This window comes from Lissotriton helveticus, chromosome 9 (genome assembly GCF_964261635.1).
Source record: "Lissotriton helveticus chromosome 9, aLisHel1.1, whole genome shotgun sequence".
Taxonomy (NCBI): domain Eukaryota; kingdom Metazoa; phylum Chordata; class Amphibia; order Caudata; family Salamandridae; genus Lissotriton; species Lissotriton helveticus.
In genome coordinates this window covers 431,699,423-431,718,089 of record NC_136070.1, presented here as the reverse complement: position 1 = coordinate 431,718,089, position 18,667 = coordinate 431,699,423, and the positions used below count along the sequence as shown (strand labels likewise).

Genomic DNA, 18,667 nt, shown 5'->3' with positions numbered 1-18,667 from the left:
TCCCTGCTTTTTGCGCCTCCAGGCAACTTCCATACTACATAAGTGGCTGAAAATAATTGTGGCCCCTTCTGCAATACTCAGTACGCATGTGTACACTTCATTCCCACACAATGTAAAGCGGGCGTTCCCTCATGTGTATGGTGTTGTGACCCTATGCATTTGACATCATACCATAAGAGGACGGCAGAGACAAGATCAGTACTGCGCATTGCACCTGAGACCGCGTCCAAATAAGTTGAAGAACTGCAACAACAGGAAGACAAAGGACATAGGACATTCACAGTACCTCGCAGAAGGAAATAATAACACCGATTGAGATACCTTAAGCCCTGAGAAAGTCCAAGGCTTGCAAGCCATTTAAGGGGCCAAATGTGTTGTCTGCATCTGGATCCATTTGAGCAATACCATGGAGAACTACCGCAAGGTACAGACTTGGGACGCACTAAGAAGTGTACAAGTACATCTGTGAACTGTTGAAATTGTTACTCTGACAATATTTTCCAATTTCCACAGAGGCATCCCGCTGCTAATTATGGGAAATAGATATGAATGATAAACAGTACAAAATGAAGTTATTGTGTGTCTAATATTTAATCTATATTTTCACTTCCCTACAACTGTGCTATCATAGATTGTATCCAATGGCAACTGGCACAGATCGGGGGTGGCAGGGCGGAGGCCGGGGGCGTAAGAGAGGGTGAAGACAAAAAAAAACATACCTCCTCACTGCGTCTCGCTACGCCTCTCCATTGTCATCTCTCTCAGCACAGGAACAGAGCAGCCAGGCTCCCCTAAGTCAATCAAAATGTTGCAATGCAGCGTGTGATTGGTCTGAGCGCCGTGGTTGGGCACTCAGGCAGGGACTGGGGGGCCTGGGCATGTTCTTCACCCGGGTTGTAATGCAGCCTGGGTGGAGAACATGCAAAGTGCACATGACTGTTCGGCCAGCCCAAAACAGCCAGCAAACATTCATGCGCACTTACATAGTGCCACCACTCCTCACACTGGTCTGAGAGCAGAGCAGACCCACCACTCCCGCAAAGCTGCAGCAGCAGGAACAAATAAAATAACAACAATGAGTTATTATCATTTTATTTCTCCTTTCTTTATTCACACTGCTGCAAAGCAGTGGGGTGACGCTCCTCCGTGTCTGATTGTATCCATTAGCATCACATAAATGTATTCAAACTCTGGGGAAAACACACTCAATACAGTGGAACTTAATTGATTAAGAGGAAGAGTTGGCCTAACCTTCACAGGAGTGCAACACTTCCCTATGATAAACTTATAAAATAAACACACTGAGGGTTTTTGTGCTGGAATTGGTCCCTTCCTGCAAAAAAACTGCACTTTAAGCATTTTCCTTTTTATGTAAGCTACTGAATGCAGCCAGTGTTAACCTCTTCTATGCTCATGAGCTCGTCATGAGCCACGGCGCTCTGGTGCTCATGACGAGCTCAGCTCGTCATGAGCCGTGGAATGCTCGCATGCGGGGATAATTCCCCTGCTGTGCTGAACGTTCCACGGCAGGTAATGCACCTGTGACGAGCTCGTCATGAGCGCCGTGCCTCATGACGAGCTCAGCTCGTCATGAGCATGCGGGCGCTGTGCGCACCCCCCTCCCCCCAGCACAGCGGGAAAATAACCCCCGCAGCGAAGGGGTTAATCTGCATGTAGCCTTCTCCCTTCAGTGCGAAGAGCAACCGTGTACCATTGAAACTGGGCAATAAAGGAAACGCAACACAAAATGGAACAAAGCATGGTATTATTCCAGAGAATCTTTTTCATGAACAGACAATACGAAATACAGAATTGTTATACTTGAAGCTAGACTAGAAAAATATTGCTATGAATTTCTGTTTGTAGTTTCTATAAAGCTGTTCCAATCAGAATAAAAATACAAAACAACAGTTTTTCAACAGACAATGCTAATGCTATATATACATTCACATACATAAAGAGTTTAAATACGAAGACAGGGTGAAATAGGAGTTGCTCATTGCCCAAATTTTCAGCACACATTTCACATTCTATTTCATCTCATTCCAATGCGTTCATGTGCAGACTATTTTTGTCTTATTTACACAAAGAGCGCAGTTAGATCAGTTTTCCCCAAATGCAGCCTGCTTCATGCATTTTAAAACAAATGGTGTTTGAATTCAATAACTGGAAGAGAAATACAAAATAATAGGAAATTGAGCTGGAGGAGACGAAATACAGAATACACAGAAGCAAATTAGTGTCAGAAATAATTAAACCTGACATTTTTGAACATGTTCTGCATTGAATCGCACATGAACTAGGTGGAGCTCGCTGTGCATTGTGGGAAATGTATTTGGTCACAATATCATGTCCCTGTCTTCCTTTTTTTGTCCATATTCATGGAGGATCCATTGCTACCAGCCTGAATCTAAATGTTCTTGGAATCCAAACATCTGTCACCATAGGTCAAGACGGAGGTCGAAAAATAGAAACAAGAAAATTTGGATTCATGATCCCAGCGTGAGCTTGAATGATGCCACTCCTTGGATTGATTGCAAGGGCTTTCATCATAAAACCTGATGCGAGCTCAGCCTCATGCCATGATACTGACATACTGTGGAAGCAAGCATTAAAGTCCTAAATGTCAGATAAACTCATCTTCTTAACCAGGGAGGCTTTCTCTAACGTTTTTTTAAAAGTAATAACCTTCCCTGTAGAGTCTCCTTGCGCTGTCGCTACCTTAAAAATAAAGAAGAGCCTTGAATGTAAAAGCAACAGTGAGCAAATATATATTTGAAAGTGGATTATAACCCTAATCTCTGCCTAAAGGAAGCCCAACCTATGTCAGTACTAAGTCAACAGCACATCGCGTGCACATGATTACGTGACTATTCTGTATTCAATAGAGGAACTGCCTCACAGAAGTGTTTGAATAGCCCAATGATGCTGTGGAAAATGATTCAGCTTACCACAAACAGAAACAGCAGCTAAAGAGTTCATGTACATACAAAAGCGCACACATGCACGGAAAATAGGCACGCACGCAGATCAGGTTGCGAGATACACAACCACATAGGATGCTTGCGCTCCTTCTCTCATTTCTAAATTTAGAGTGTGGCAGGTATATGAGCAAAGGCATCTTAGACCAGGAATGGAATACTGTGGGTTTTTCTGGGACAAAGTGGTGGGCAGGTGCAGTAAGGTGCATATCAACAGTTTGCAAGGGTCACAATTCAATTTGTCTGTCCCACCCAGATTTCTGCATTTAAATAGTTACAAAGATGTCAGCATTGGCCTGAAAAAAGGGTCAACTGCATCTTAGGCCAAGTATGGGTCTAGTGAAGTAGGATTTGTACCTATGCACCCCAACATCCGTGGTTAACAAACTTGAAAGAACTTCAGGAGTCACCACATTAGTTGCGGAGACGCTGGCAATGTTGCCTCAAGGGGCAGCAGCAAGTGGACCTACTTTAAGGACAGTGTGGGAAGTGGAACTTTCTTATAACACTCTGACACCAGATCAAAGACATTAGCCCACAGACCCGCTTAAACATTCAAAACTGAAATTTTCAGGTCAATCAACAGTTGTTAAAACCAATGTGAAATTTGATTGGCTAACAGAAAAGTTTGTCAGGGTGCTCAGAGGCCCTCTGTATGAATGCCCAACTTTCTTACATGCAATGGGTTCCAATACACACAACAGATGGCCTTAGGTTTGCACAGGACAGTGATCATTTGCACCCAAGGGCATGAAGAAATTTCCCCTGTAAATCTGCTACCTCAACGTCCGGCACAGGCTGATGCATACACAAACGATGCTGAAATTGATTGCTCAAAAAGGTTTTAGCATGAAGACAAATAAGACACACATTTATAGGCTATTTTAAAGCATGTAATCACCTTTCCCAATGCACTTTATGTATGAAAACAGCATTTGCAAATTATTGGTATGTAGCACATATCGAAATAAATAGCTGTGCTTCTTCTACAAAAAATGGCTCTATCCAACACCCAAAATCCACACATCACAGTGCTAGTATATAAGCAGTAAATTGAAAACCCAAAAGTCCAGGGGGATAAGTACGGATCCTGTGGAAGCACGTCATATGTGAAGTTCTCTCCATCTACTCAGTGAGCTTACGCTAGCAGAATTTTCACCTCTAAATCGAGTGCTAACACGCTGATTCCGGCAACTTGTCTGTGCATCAACAGTTTTCTAAGTGATACATAGAAGCTATGTACAGCAGGGATTTCAGTCTGGAACGCCACAAATGAAACAAAGAACAAATCTTTAGTTCCCCCACTTTCTTCAATGATCTCTAACTAAACCTTGTTTACACATAGATCACTTCTCTACGTTTCTTTGGAATGCTGGCCTCCAACATTCACGATGAGTTTTAACTTTAGTTGAGCGTGAGATGTCTAGTCTTCGATTCCAGCTGTTTGACTTTTCGTGTCGTCTGTGATATCTTCAGGTTCTTGGCTGGAATGCGACCACGCACCTAAAAAAGAAAGAAACAGCCACATCTAACTTAGTTTGTCATCCAGGAGAAAACATTCTTGTTTTTGGCAAAACTGGACCAAGCAAACAGGTATCACATGGACATGAGGAAAACCAAACACTATCATTTCACCTGACAAGCAAGAATGATGACTGCTAAATTTGGTCAAGAAACAACACTTTTTGCAGCTGAAGCATGGAGACTAGACTGATTTCACAACGAATGTTCTATTGGCATTCCTTGCAAAGGTGCATTGTTCTGGATTACAGATTTGTACTTTTCCTCTATTTAAATATTTCAAAGGAGGTCCCCAAAATATGTCTTTACCTAGGTGGGGATCACTCACCCTGGTCAATGCGGCCCTGCTGACTGCAAGCCCTGCATGGGGGACCTTCTTTTACTTTGAAATGACAGCAGTGTTTCTTTCAAACACTGTAGAAGTTTATACAAAGCAAACAGTGTCCTCTACAATTTTGGAATTAGATGTTGGGATGTCAAAGTTATAGCATGCCCCATTAAGTTGGTTACCCTCACACCTAACAAAGGTGGTCAAAGATTCCTACTTTCACCGGAGGGGAAGTTTAACTTCTTCACCTCGGAACAAAACAAGCACCGAAAACATGGACAGAAGTCAACGAGCAATCTTTGAAAGCTACAGATATCCTCCATCATTAGGCTGATTGGCAGTGAACAGACGTGAATGTCTGTAGCATCACCACTGAGGCGCTACATGCAAGCAGGTGTTTTTTTCACCAATCCCACTGACCTTTGTGAATAATCTTGATAAGCCGAGGATCTCTAGAGGACACTCTCCTTAAAAGACGGGCTTTGATAATAAATTGCTCCATCCTTTTAATTTAAACTGCTTTTTAAATGGACAGTACATTTGTATCCCTAATAAACTCCTTTTATTTGTATTTTCAAATACTTTTCTTTAATATTTCACCCATGTAGTTGAAGAGGTTATGGGATTATCATTGTTCGTCAATCCACAGACTAAGGGGTCCATTATGATATCAGGCGGATTGCCTCCGCCAGGCTGGCAGTAGCCACCGCCAGCCTGGCGGAGGCAATCCAGATTTCCCCCCGCCATATTAGGATGGCGGGGGGGACCACGGCGGACGAAAGACCGTCCGCCGCTTTTCCGCCCCGGTCGCCTTGCGGCCGGGGCGGAAAAGGAATAATATGGTGGCGATGTATAATAGACACTGCCAGCCATATTATGATGTCTGGTTATCAGTGCCTTTCCGCGGCGGCGATGCCGCCACGGAAAGGCATGCGGTCTTCACTCTGGGGGCCCCCTGCGGGCCCCCAGAGTGAAGTACAGGTGGGGGGTGCACATGGGGGGTACCTGTGGTACCCCCCTTCATTGTCATTTACAAAATGGCAGGCACCGCGCGGTGCCTGCCGCTTTGTAAATGACAATGTGAAAGTGCATTTTCAGCATTGTGGCGAGCGGTGCAGAGAGCACCGCCCGCCACAATGCTGAAAATACAGGATGTGCCCGCCACTGTGGCGGGCACATCCTAATGGCACCCCCGAGACCCCCGCCCTTATGGCGGGCGGTCCCGATTTACGATGGGATGACGGGCGGGCAAAGTCCGCCCATCATCCTAATGAGGCCCTAAGTTTCTCCAGATTTCCTTTATAGTTTTTCATAAAATGTTCTCTTTAGTTTTTTTACCTAGCTTGGCCCTCCTGTTTGCAGTTGCATGATGATCTTTATTGACAGTTAATTAAAACCATATCAGTTATCATAATACTACAAATAAACAGTCAAAAAATATAAAGCCAAATAAAATAAAATAAAATGTAAGCGGCTATTCTTTGAATCACTAAAGGTTCTTAGTTTTTGTCCAACAAATGGACTCTAAGTATATATCTTCTTGCATTGTTATTTTATCCCCAGCATTGTGGGATAGTAATCCTTGAGCTCAGGTCATGCTAAGGAGAGGTGAGGCAGGATACATTAAATATTCTTTGATTCGCCTACTGGCCAAGTTGTTGTAGAAACATACTTAGCCATGTAACAATTCAATATATTTGGCCACCCACTGCACAACTTGAGGATTTCCTGTGCATATACACAAAAAATGTGAACTGATTCTCAAATAGGAGGCATGTTCCAAATGCTGCCATAAGAATCCATACACAAATAAGTAGTGATGGGCGGAATTTGCGTAGTCGCGCTATGCAAAGCTCTGCGAAACTGTAAAAAATCTCAGCGAGCACTCAAAAGTTCAGCGAACTCACGGAATTGCTTGTTCTGCCCATTCGCGATTCTTTTCTCCTGTTCGCGAACACTGTTTGCGTGCTCAGGGGGAAATATCTTGCAAGCACACATTTTGAAAGCGCGAACAAGCAAAAAGATCTACTACGCCGCGGATAGCAGAATTTTTGGCAATACCGCATTCTCCGCGGAATGCAAAATTACCCACATTCCTCAAATTCCGCGAACGGAACAGAATTTACCGCCCAGGCCTACAAATAAGCACAACCTTTAATGCATTTTCACAAGACCGAAACAATGAAGGCAGTAATGCAAGCATGTAAAACTATATAAGAATCAGCTCGATGCTGTCTTCAGATAATGCAACCTTAACAGTTTCAAAAATACTTTTCGTGGTGTTAAAGGTAGTCTGGAGGTGTACAGATCTCTTCTGGTGGATTGCAACCACATTTCTTTATGGGGGAGCATCAGGGTCGGACTGGCCTCTAGGGCAATCTGGCAGTGCTCGATGATCTAGTTTAATAGGTCAGTGTGTGAACCATTTTTGTTTAGAAATGTGTGGGCCTGTTTTATGGCCAGTTGGGTCAGTTTCTACTATTGATTTCCCTGATATTACCACAAATGCTGCCTGCAGCAAACACAAATATCTCCCATACCTTGCAAAATACTTTTTCTTTAAAGCACAAAATAGGCCCAATTTCTAATGGGGGCCACTTTTTTTGCTATCTGATTCGCTAATGGGGGCCACTTTTATTTTGGTGCCCAGGCCTATTTTTATCTCTGGTCAACTCTGGGGAGTATGGTAAGACTTTGGCAAGTGTCAATTTTAGCTCCTCTGATGGGAGCAATGACATACTGTGAAATATGTGTCAGGGGATTACTGAATAATGTGGTCCATGTAGGCTTCTGAAAATACTAAAATAAAGTTACTGAAATATGATATAGAAAACTACATGTACCCAAATGCACTGGGGTGACAGTAAAATGCCAACATATATGAAACTTCAGAGCTCTGTCATGTGAGAGTACAAATAGACAATTTTTCAAACACCTTGTGATTATCCCAGTGCTGCCTCTTTATCCCCTCACCTATTGTGCTAATATAACCAAAACTGATTAATGAGGTAACATAGTAAAACACTTTGAAAATCTATGTTTCTTCTTTGTTGATGATCTGTTTCAACTGGAAAACATGTAAATTGATTGCTCATTTCTTCAGTTAACAATGAATGTGATGAAACTAGTGACATCAAAATGTTTTACTAGACCCTTTGTACTAGAAACCAAAGGGGTTATACCGATGTGTCAACATAAGTAAAAGATTTGAAAATCATGCTTTACCCTAACAAATAAAACTACTGTCAGATACTCACTTGGATAGTATCACAAGAGAGCTAGAGAGCACATTTGTGTGCTTATATAAAGGTCTCCAAGGCTTTGAAACTAAGTGTTACTCATAGACCTTCCTTGTACCTATATAGTACTAGGCCTGGGCAGAATTTAAATTCCACTAGTATAATTCATGTAACTTCAGGAATTTAGCGTCATGTTTGTAACACAACATTCGCGAAATTACGGCATTATGAAACTTCATGCAGTTAAATGCTGCTCATCATAAAAATGTACGGGGAATGGAGCAAATCATGGTAGCTTGTGGTAAAAATGGATCACAAACACAGGAAAAACAGTTGTTGTTTGTAGAGCCCTTGTTTAAATGCATCCTTGATCAAAAAATTGGCACAAGGGTAAATCTCACACTAACAATCTAGCACGAAATTACAGATTTCCATTTCACATGATTACACATACTATTGCGGTAATTTCATGAAATAACGTGAAAGCAAGCTACGTGAATTTCACACACTACTAATGGATACCAGCAGCTTCTTTAAATCAAAGTCCAAGCCAGGCACCCTCAACCTCCATCTAATGTGTCTCATGTAATACCAAGATTCACAGAAAGGTATGACACGTTTTTGAGCATTTGGACCATATGCATCAAGAATCTGTTCACATCCGTCTATTCATCCATCCATCCACTCATGCACCCACCAAGATCCATCCATTCGCTCAGATCTATCTATCCATCAAAGCATCCACCCATCCACCTTTTCGTATATACATTCATGCACCCACCAAGGTCCATTCATCCAACTATCTGTCCAGCTAAGATCTGACTATTTACCCATTTCTATCCATCCATCAATTCTTCCAGGCACCCATCGTCCATTCATTCATTGATGTATACATCTATGTATCCAACAAGATACATCTTTTTACCCACCAAAATCCATTAATCCACTCAGATCTATAGATCATCCAAGCACCCATCTATCCGTCCTCACATCTTTTTATGACTGCACCCACCAAGATCCATGTATCTACCCAACCATCCATCAATTCATCCACCCACAATATCCATCTATTTACCAAGTTCCAATTATGCATCAAACCAAGCATATGTCCCATCCATCGATCCATCTAGCCATCCATTCATCCATCTATTTATCCATGCAAGCACCCATGTCTATCCATTCATCTACCTACCCATCCATTCGCCAAGATCCCTCAACACATCCTCCCAGCCAACGCTACAATCTTTTCAGCCACTCTCCCATTTACACCCACTTCATTCATGCCCACATTCTCCATCCATCATTGTTCCATCCACCTACTCATCTATCTATCCCTCTCTTCATCATCCATCAATCCGTACACTTATCCACCACAAATAATAGTAGAAACATTAACATGCTCAAGTTTAATGAAAACCTACTAAGTAAGTTAAAATGTTAGTGCCAAATTATATGTGAGGAACACATGAAGGAAAGTATGTAAGAAACCCATAATATTAAAAGCAGGAAACAACAATATGCCAGATTTTTTCAAATGTCCGATAATGTTATTGTGTTCTATTAAAAGTATCTTTGTGTTCCATTGAGTACTCATTAACCTTTGACACTGAACTTGAAGCCAGTTCTAACAGCCTTTCTGAATCAGGAAAATTGAATTGCATAGCTGCCAGATGCAGCATTTGCCAGAAAGCTGTAAAAAGTAACAGTACTGATATTACGGGCAACTTCCATCCAATTTCTGATCAACAGCGACAACGGACATGAGACTGAGATTACAGACAGTCCATATGTAATGTAAGGCCAGGTGGTCCTCTAAGGACAGTATGTGTACGTTTTCGGTATTCCACACTGGGTGCTTTAGCTTGTCACGGCACAGCCATTAGCTGGAGAGTACACAGCACCACTTAAATTAGGTTTTTCACAAGTCATTCTCCACTCCAGAAACTGTGACAGTATGCAGAATGCTAATCACACGGTTAATAAGGCTTATGAAAGCGTGTGAAAAAATGTTTACGTCTATTATTGTTAAATATGGTGAAAAAGAATGATTATCTATTTTATGAGATATTCGATCAACATTAAATTCGGTCCCCTGCACACAGTGTTCAAAGTCCACGAGGCACCCAAAATCACGCATTACCAACATGTCAAGACAGGACAGTGTGTTACATATTTGCTGTTAATGTCTATTTGACTTTCAGGTGTTGAGTTTGAATCCTTGCCCAGAATCCTCAGCTCTCCGCCCTTCAGCAGGTGATAAACTATGAACAATTAAGCTTGATAACTCTAGACTATCACCTTATTTAGTAAAATACCTAGCATTGTATACTATTTTGTGTGTATATAGCATCTAGTCCCACCTGTGTATTTTAAGAGCCTGTCTCTGTATTATGCAAACCCTGGAACTCTTGCCATAAATTAATGCAAGGCCTGCGGCCAAAACTTACTGCTGAGCTCTCTGGATTCTCCTTCCGTTTTGGCTGGGTGCAATAAACAGAACCTGTTCCTAAGTATTAAACATGTACCTCGGGGAAAGAGAAAACATGGCATCTGGTGAAACCTACTTTTCTGGCCACACAAGCTCCCTTGTTGCTATTGACGATGACAGGTTGGCATGCAATTACAAATCTTTACATAAATGTTGTTGAAGGAGAGCGGGCCCCTGGAAAGTTGCCTATTTCCCCCTGAAGGCCTATGCCCTTGCAGGGTCAGAGGAGTGAAGGAACCGAATTTGTCTTCGGTGGATCAACATACGCTGTAAAACGACTCTAGCTGCAGCAGAATGTAACATAATAGGAGCATCACTTGAATACATGCAAAAATACTCTTAAAAGAGAGAACTAATGCAGGTTGTTCTCCCGATACTTTTAAAAGCACGCATTCATTTGTTCAAGGATTGTTGGGGAGCTCTGCACGGAAATGAGCTTCCTTGCTTCTGGACAGTATTGGTTGCTGTTGCAATTAAAGTAAATCTGAACGGTTTAAGGGGGCAGCAGTGTATTCGGGTCACGCAGATAGGATTTAGAACATTTTCCACAGGCAGTAACGTGTGTGCCTTAAAGCAGACACTGATTTGAAATGCTCTCAGCAAAGATCTACATGGCTGTGAATAATAAGGCCTCCCATCCTGAGGCAAACCAAACCAGCCTTGGGTTAGGGTTTGTTTTGTTCTGTTTCAGGGAGAAAGTTAGACATTTTTCAGCGTTCTACCATGTGGTAGTCATGTTTTACTGCTGCGGTATTAGAATACTGAGTCTTTTGGGAGGCTCTGGAAGGAAATCAGGTACCTGACCCGTCTTTTACATTGTGAGATGATCTCATGTGTCCAACCCCCGTCAATAAACTCGAAAACTGGGTCATACTAGCATGTCAATGTAATTTGGGGTATATGAAGCTGGAAGTACAATTGCGGCTAGACACTGAGAACATTTCAGAGTTTGGTCTTTGGATTCATATTGCTAGTAAGTAAGAGCCGAGCTGATTCCTTGCAGGTGTTAGATGATGGTTTTTCACCCCTGTTGCAGAAGTGGCTCAGAGTAATTGACAGAATTAATTCAAGCATCCCACTCGCCACTTGTACACTGGTGTGGTGCTGAATCTGTCAGGGTGAGTCTCACTAGGAAATGCTCGGGCTCCCCTGCTGACCTCTAGTTTAATCAGAAATAGGTGTATATTTAGTTCTTATTTTTACTGTATACTATTATTGCTAGAGTAAATTTTAGACTTGAGCGCCCCATAGAGACACTTGAGGATGATGTTGGGCGACAGTATCGGTCTGGAACTTCCTGACTTCAGGTCGGCGGTTCCGACTGGAGGATTACGATGCGACCACCCTCACAGTGCCTGCCACATGGTGCAGGAATGTTTAGGGGGGCGTAGGCCCCATTGCGGAGGGCGCGGAGGGAAGGGGCCCTGCTAGGGGCCACCAAAGTCAGTTTCCGACAGCCTTTCTATGCGAGAAAGGCCAACATGGAAAGGCTGTCGGAAAATGATATCATAATCCCGACGGTGGAGCCGCCGTCATTAGGGGATTATGGCGTGTTTCCGACAAACCAACGGGCTCACTACAGACTGTCCCTCCGCCCGATGCCTCTGCCCGTCACATGGTAATGCAGAGGGCGGACCTCAGGGGCAGATGTCGGTAGGCCCAACACCGATGGCACATCTGGATCAGACCCACCAACATCGTTACCAGCCCCTAAGGTGAAGCCATTAGAGAATGTATGGTGAAATATTTGTCTGAGGTAATATTATTAAAGATGTTCAGCAAGGGAAGTGTAAAGAGCGGAGGAGGCAAGAAAAGCTTTAAATATGATTTATTTAAGTCAAATCCTAGGACCCACTGGAGCACAAATCAAAGCGTCTAGATCAGATCAGCTCCAACCGCTTCTCTGATCTAGAACTCTGGTCCACTACAACATTCTCCATAACATGTGTAACATTCTATAATACATATGACAGTTCCATAAGTGACATCAATGACAGTGATAGAAAGAAAACAAGGATATTACCACAGGAAGGCGAGGTGAGATAGGTATTGCACAGTGGGATACAATGGTACTAACGGCACAAGCCAAGGTGGATTAAAGACCTCCATAGGAATCACCGTTTACATTGTTTATTGTTAAATTGACACCCCCTGTAAATTAAATAACTGCAAATTTGATGTTTGAATACATGGACTTCTCATGGAGAATATATAAAACCGGACTAAAGAATCGCTTTCTCATTTTGCTATTGAAACGGACAACATCACTGCTTCTGTAAATATTTAATTAACTGCTAATAAAAATATTTTAGAAAAATAACACCTTTTACACTATTTGAGCAGTGTACTGAGAACGCTTTGGAAACTTATGCCTCAGTTATATCCCAGGGCAATTTTGTTTTTCAAGCTTTCATTGCTCGTTTGTCCTAGAGGTCCGAGTCTTTTGAAACATGCAATTCCACATTGTAGCATGCAATGCCCGTTATTTGTGTCTTATTTGCCAGTATTTGCCTCCTGCAGTGAGGTGGGTTATGTATGAGGTCAAAGGCAATTTTATCCCCATCATGACCAAAGGAAACTTCCAATTACTGACGCCCTCTATTTAAAAAAACTTCAATTAAATATAATGTATTCCTACCTATTTTATGGAAAGAGATCTCTGCTGTTAATTCAAACTAAATGACAATGAATGGCTGTTTTTCAGAATAATATGGCCTTTAGAGGCCAGAGCAGCATTCGTTTCCTAATGAATGCTGAGCTCAAGTGCCCTCTGGTGGGCATGAAATAATTAGTTCAACTCAAGCTAGCTAGGGGTTTGAAGTACACAAAGGGCAGGCTGATATGTTGAGCAGATCAAATATGAGTACAAAGAGGAATATGGTGAAATTTGGAACCTGTGGACTATGAACTGCCTTTCCTGGTGGAACATTGCTCAGTTCCTGTGAATTGTCTGAAACAGATTGCCCTAGGGAAACCAATCTAACGCGCCAATATGTTACACCACGCTACCACTCACACTTAGACCCCAGAGGGGTGTCTAAACACACTCTCAGGTCTATTCTCACACAGGAGTGAAACAGAAAACCAAATCACTGGCAACTAACTATTACATAAGATATATAAACAATTTATTAAAAAAAACATTGAGGCAACAATGGACAAAAATATTAAAAATTCATAATACAATATGAATACAGATAAAAAACATCACATAAAAGTACAATTATACAGTATCCTAACAGTGGGACAGCTACAGTAAGACACAGTATAAGTCAAATCAGGGAGACCCCACGGTACTTAGACAATTCAATAAGTGTTATTAGATGCAAGGGGACTCAAAATGAAGAATATTTCATATTTGGGGCTAAATACTCAAGAATGCATCCGTCATGTATCCGTGGGATATTCCAAGACTAACAGAGCATCGACGCGTTTCGGCGGGTCCAATGAAGATAACTGCCCGCCTGTGTGAGAATAGACCTGAGAGTGTGTGTAGACACCCCTCTGGGGTCTAAGTGTGAGTGGTAGCGTGGTGTAACATATTGGCGTGTTAGATTGGTTTCCCAGGGGAATCTGTTTCAGACAATTGTCTTTTCGTACCCTGTCCCTGTGGGAATTTTGGGTCCCTCTCTCTTTTTTATATATATCAGTTCCTGTGAAGCAGGTACATGGATAGAGAGGTGGTTTTAATGAACAAGGGAAGGCCCTAAAGAAAAGAAGTGTAGTAGGTTTGAGTGAGACTTTTGGGAGGCAAAATATAAATGCCCAGCCAGATAAGAAGACTGGAGACAGTTTTGAGGCATAAGGTATCGTAGCTATTCATAACCAACTGTATCATTTACGAAGTCATCATGACCAGCACATCCTCCTCCCATTTGACCAGCACTCACTTATGTTGCAGACAAGCACTCTGGTAGTTCTGGACACGACCGCCGCAAGACACATCAAACTGCAGACTAAGAAGTGTATGTGAGAATTTGGATTTTTGATTAAGGGGGCTGGGGAACCTTTTCAAGCAACAGCAACAATCCTTGTCAGGGTGAACCACAAACATTCATTAAATTAACCTGTGCTTAACCCTCCGGTAGCTTGGTACAAAAGAAGTCAGGCTTCATTTAGAGGCAATGTGTAAAGTATTTATGCAGTGCACAAAACAGTAGTAAAGTGAAAACACAACAGAAGAAAAAATCCCACACTACTTTAGACAAATAGAGTCCATCTCAGTAAATAAAATGAGACCAAAATGACACCAATCCAATCAGTAGAACCGGAGATGTGCAATTTCAAAGATTTAGGTAAATATAGCACCTAAAAGCACAAAGCGCCACTCATTGTTATTTGGTAGTGCTAGACTGGGAAAGTCTCAAATTCACACTACCCGCAATAAAGCATGAGCCAGATACCGCAACCAGGTTAGTTCAGCTCAAAAAGGACCTTCTCAAAGTCTGACATGAAGATTCCAGTTCGCTATGGAGGAAGTTGTGAGGGGCATGTAGAGTGTTGCGGGTGGTCATCGCTGTAGTGAGGAGAACAGGCAGGGCATTGCAGAAGGTCATCGCTGTAGCATGAAGATCCTGTTGGGCACCATGGACGGTCGTTGCTGGAGCTTCGCATTGGCGGTTGCAAGCACTGAAATCTCATAATTTTTTTATAAATAGCTCCACTTTAAACTTACTAAGCGAACCTCTAATTTCCAGCCTCTTGAGGTCAATGAATCTTTGCCACCGTATTAGAGTGGAGCACACACCAAACACATCTCTAAAATAATCATTGTATTACAGCATTTAATGTTTAGTCAATGATGTGAGGTTTGATGAAGTTTTAAAAGTTTTATTTATTTTAAGGGAGCATGTCCAGTAGTGCAGACCTAAAGCAGCAGGGCAGTCCACTGGTAGCAAGCCAGTCCTTTTGCTCCACAAACACCCATCCTTTTTAGGATGGCCAGTCCTTCCATCTCCCCTTTGTTCCACTCTCTGGGAGGCCAACTGCCAACTTTATTTAAACTCCTCTTTAATGGTAAAGACGAATTTTAAGTCTCAGTTCTGAAAATGTCACTTATTCAAAGTTGGCATGTTCTTATCCTAACTATTTGGTGTCTGCAACCTTTAACCTTGATCCCATGACTTAGGGCTAAATTTAGAGTTTGTCGACTGGGATACTCTGTCACAAACATGACGGATATCCTGCCCGCCATATTACAAGTGCCATAGGATATAATACACTTGTAATACAGCGGACAGGATGTCTGTCAAGTTTGTAACAAAGTATCCCTATGCCAAACTCTAAATTGAGCCCCAAGTCATGTGACTAAGCTCAAAGGCTGCAGGCACCAAATAGTTAGGACAAGAACAAGCCAACTTTCTAAAAGTGGCATTTTCAGAACTGAGACTTAAAATTCGACTTTACCATTAAAGAGGATTTTAAATTACAATTCCTCTAGAGACCAAACAGGACAATTCTACTTATTCCCAAGTAAATGTTATCACGTATTAAATGCATTAAGGTAACCTAATGCTATCCTGTGGGAGGGATAGGCTGTGCAGTAGTGTAAAATGAATGCTTTTTACTACCAGGAAATGTGAACAAACTTAAAAGTACATATCCCACTTTTTAAATACAATGCACCATGTCCTCTGTGCTATTCAGGGTCAATCCTAATGGTGACTTATATGTATTAAAAAGGAAGGTTTAGGTCTGTCATAAGGTGTATTTTGTCTGGTCGAAATGGCAGTTTAAAACTTCACACAGTGAATGAAACCCTACTCAAGCAGCAAACACAATACTTGTCAGACTAAAGTCACAAGCAATCCCCAAATTAACCTCAGTTTAACCCTCTTGTAGTTTGTAACAGAGCACTCAGGCATAACTTGGGGGTAATTTATAAGTATGTGTGCAACACTTCACAAAACGTAAAGTGAAAACACAACACAAGAAGAGTCCAACACCAGATTAGAAAAATGAGTATGTTTTAATGAGGGCTCCCAGTTTTCTGTTTTAACTGATTTTCAGAGATAACTACAGACGGAAAACGATTTATTTTCCTGTCTGTATTTATTTTTAAATGCAGAAAAATGCGGAAAATAGCCTTCTTTGGATTATTTTTTCCATTGTAACTCTGTAGGTGTACAGATTGAGAGGTAGGAGTGATGAGAAAAGACAATAGGGTTCCCTATAAGCTTAATTAAGTGCAGATTGACAGCTATTTATGCTATTCTACAATGCAAGTCTTATCAAATAATGTGATTGCACTGTATACTGCTGAAATCCTTTGGAGATTCAAATGTGAGTATATTTTTATCAGTTAAATAAATGTGGAAAAACACCCATTGCAGCTCAATTTATACAAGAAAACGGCAAAATAAAAATGGATAAATACAGAAAAATTTGGCAAAAGACAGAAATGTCAAAAAAATAAATACCATAAAACCGGGAGCCCTAGTTTTAATAAATAAAACAAGACCAAAATGTCAAAATTAAATCAGTATAACTGGAAATATGCAATTTTAAAGATTTAGGCGGAAACAGTGATACAAATTACAAGTCCTTAACTGTGGTTATCTGGTTACACCGAACTTGCTACAGGGATCTACTTAGGCCCGCTGAGCAAGAGTACCTTAAATCCTGGTTGCACAGCATTGTGAGGTCCCACATCATGGATGCATCGCATAGCTAAGACAATGCAAGGTCCGGGTCAGAGATGTATCATGCAGCATTGATTTCTGGGGAGCTGCGAGGCTGCAATGTTAGGTCCTGTATCATCATCAGGGTTGCCATCGTATCCACAGATTTGGTGGCGGAGCACCTTTAGGCCAAGTTCCAAGGGTTCAGGATTGGGGCGGCACCACTTGGCAGAATTTGACTCACAGTTACAGAGTCCAGGTGCTGATTACAAGAGACACGCTTGGAGTCACTCTGGTGGTCCTGGGTACAGGTTGCAGGTCAAGTCTTTCTTAACCAGGCATGGAGCAACAGGGCAGCAAGTCAGCACAGCAGGACAGCAGACTTTCAGGGCAGCAGTCCAGTAGAGTGGCAGTTCTTCCAGCAGCACAGCAATCCTTCTTCCTGATAGAATCTTTCACAGTTCCACAAGTGTACTGAAATATCCTGAGGAGTTGGTGTTGAAGGTCAAATATTTATAACTGGGGCTTTCTTCTAGAGGATTCCCTTTGAAGTGTTCAGGTTCCCTGCCTCCCCTTCTCAGGCTCAAGACTAAATACAGGTAGTTTATAATCCTTTGTGTGGATGTAGGACACAACCTATCCAGGTGTAAGTAGAGGGTGAAAGGTAAGATGAAGTACAGAACAGAGGAATCACATGACAATGCTTGCTGGAAGTCAGACAGTTGTAGAGCAAACTTTGCGCATAGGAAGAAAGGATACAAAGGAAAGTAAACTTTGTGGAAATATAACACTGGCAAATACTTTGCCCTACTTAGGGAATCCAAAACCGTTCAAGGTTCATTTAATGGCATACACCAAGAGGAAGAGATGAAGTGAGTTTGTATATATCTAATTCCATATTACAATTGAAAAGCAGAAGAAGGAAGGTCCCTTGACTGAAACTTACTTTATTTGGGGCATAATACTTTTAATCTCTCTACGCTTAAAAATTTTAATACGAAAAGTATATATTAATTGAGTGATGTACAATGTTCTATTATTTCCCAGGTAGGTTCATGTTATATAAACCCATATATATATTGCAAATAATACCATAAAAGGGAAGTGCCTTTATTGGGACACACTTGGGTTTCATAAGAAAAGGGTCTCTAAATTTGAGTGGTCTATTGTGTTATTCGTAAGATGAGTAATTCCAGGCTGGTCTTTGGCAACACTAATCTATGGTATAAAAATAATAGATTTGGGTTTTCTAATTTAATTAGCCGATGGCACCCTAGTGCTCTCATAACAATGTAGGCAGAAAACGTGCCTTTGTCCAAACATTCTTTTCATTGGTGTCCCACCAAAGAAGTGAGAGGATAGGGAGTTGTAATTCATGAAGAAATTTTAGCTATGACTAGACAGTCCAAAGAGTTTAAGGTAAGAGACACTAGTGGCCACAATATTATGACAGTAGCGGTCTCTCCGTTAGGGCGTTGGGGCATTGTCCT

At 41.7% G+C, this 18,667-nt stretch overlaps 1 protein-coding gene across 4 annotated transcripts in view; it reads right to left on the bottom strand.

Moving 5' to 3' along the window:
- Positions 1–1,748: 1,748 nt before the first annotated feature.
- Positions 1,749–18,667, bottom strand: part of LBHD2 (LBH domain containing 2) — a 341,263-nt gene continuing 324,344 nt past the window's right edge. For all 4 annotated transcript variants that reach the window (XM_078660227.1, XM_078660226.1, XM_078660225.1 and 1 more), the window contains one exon: positions 1,749–4,484. In XM_078660227.1, the coding sequence (XP_078516353.1) occupies positions 4,405–4,484 (80 nt within the window). In that variant the 3' untranslated portion in view covers positions 1,749–4,404. The remainder of the gene's footprint in view (positions 4,485–18,667) is intronic.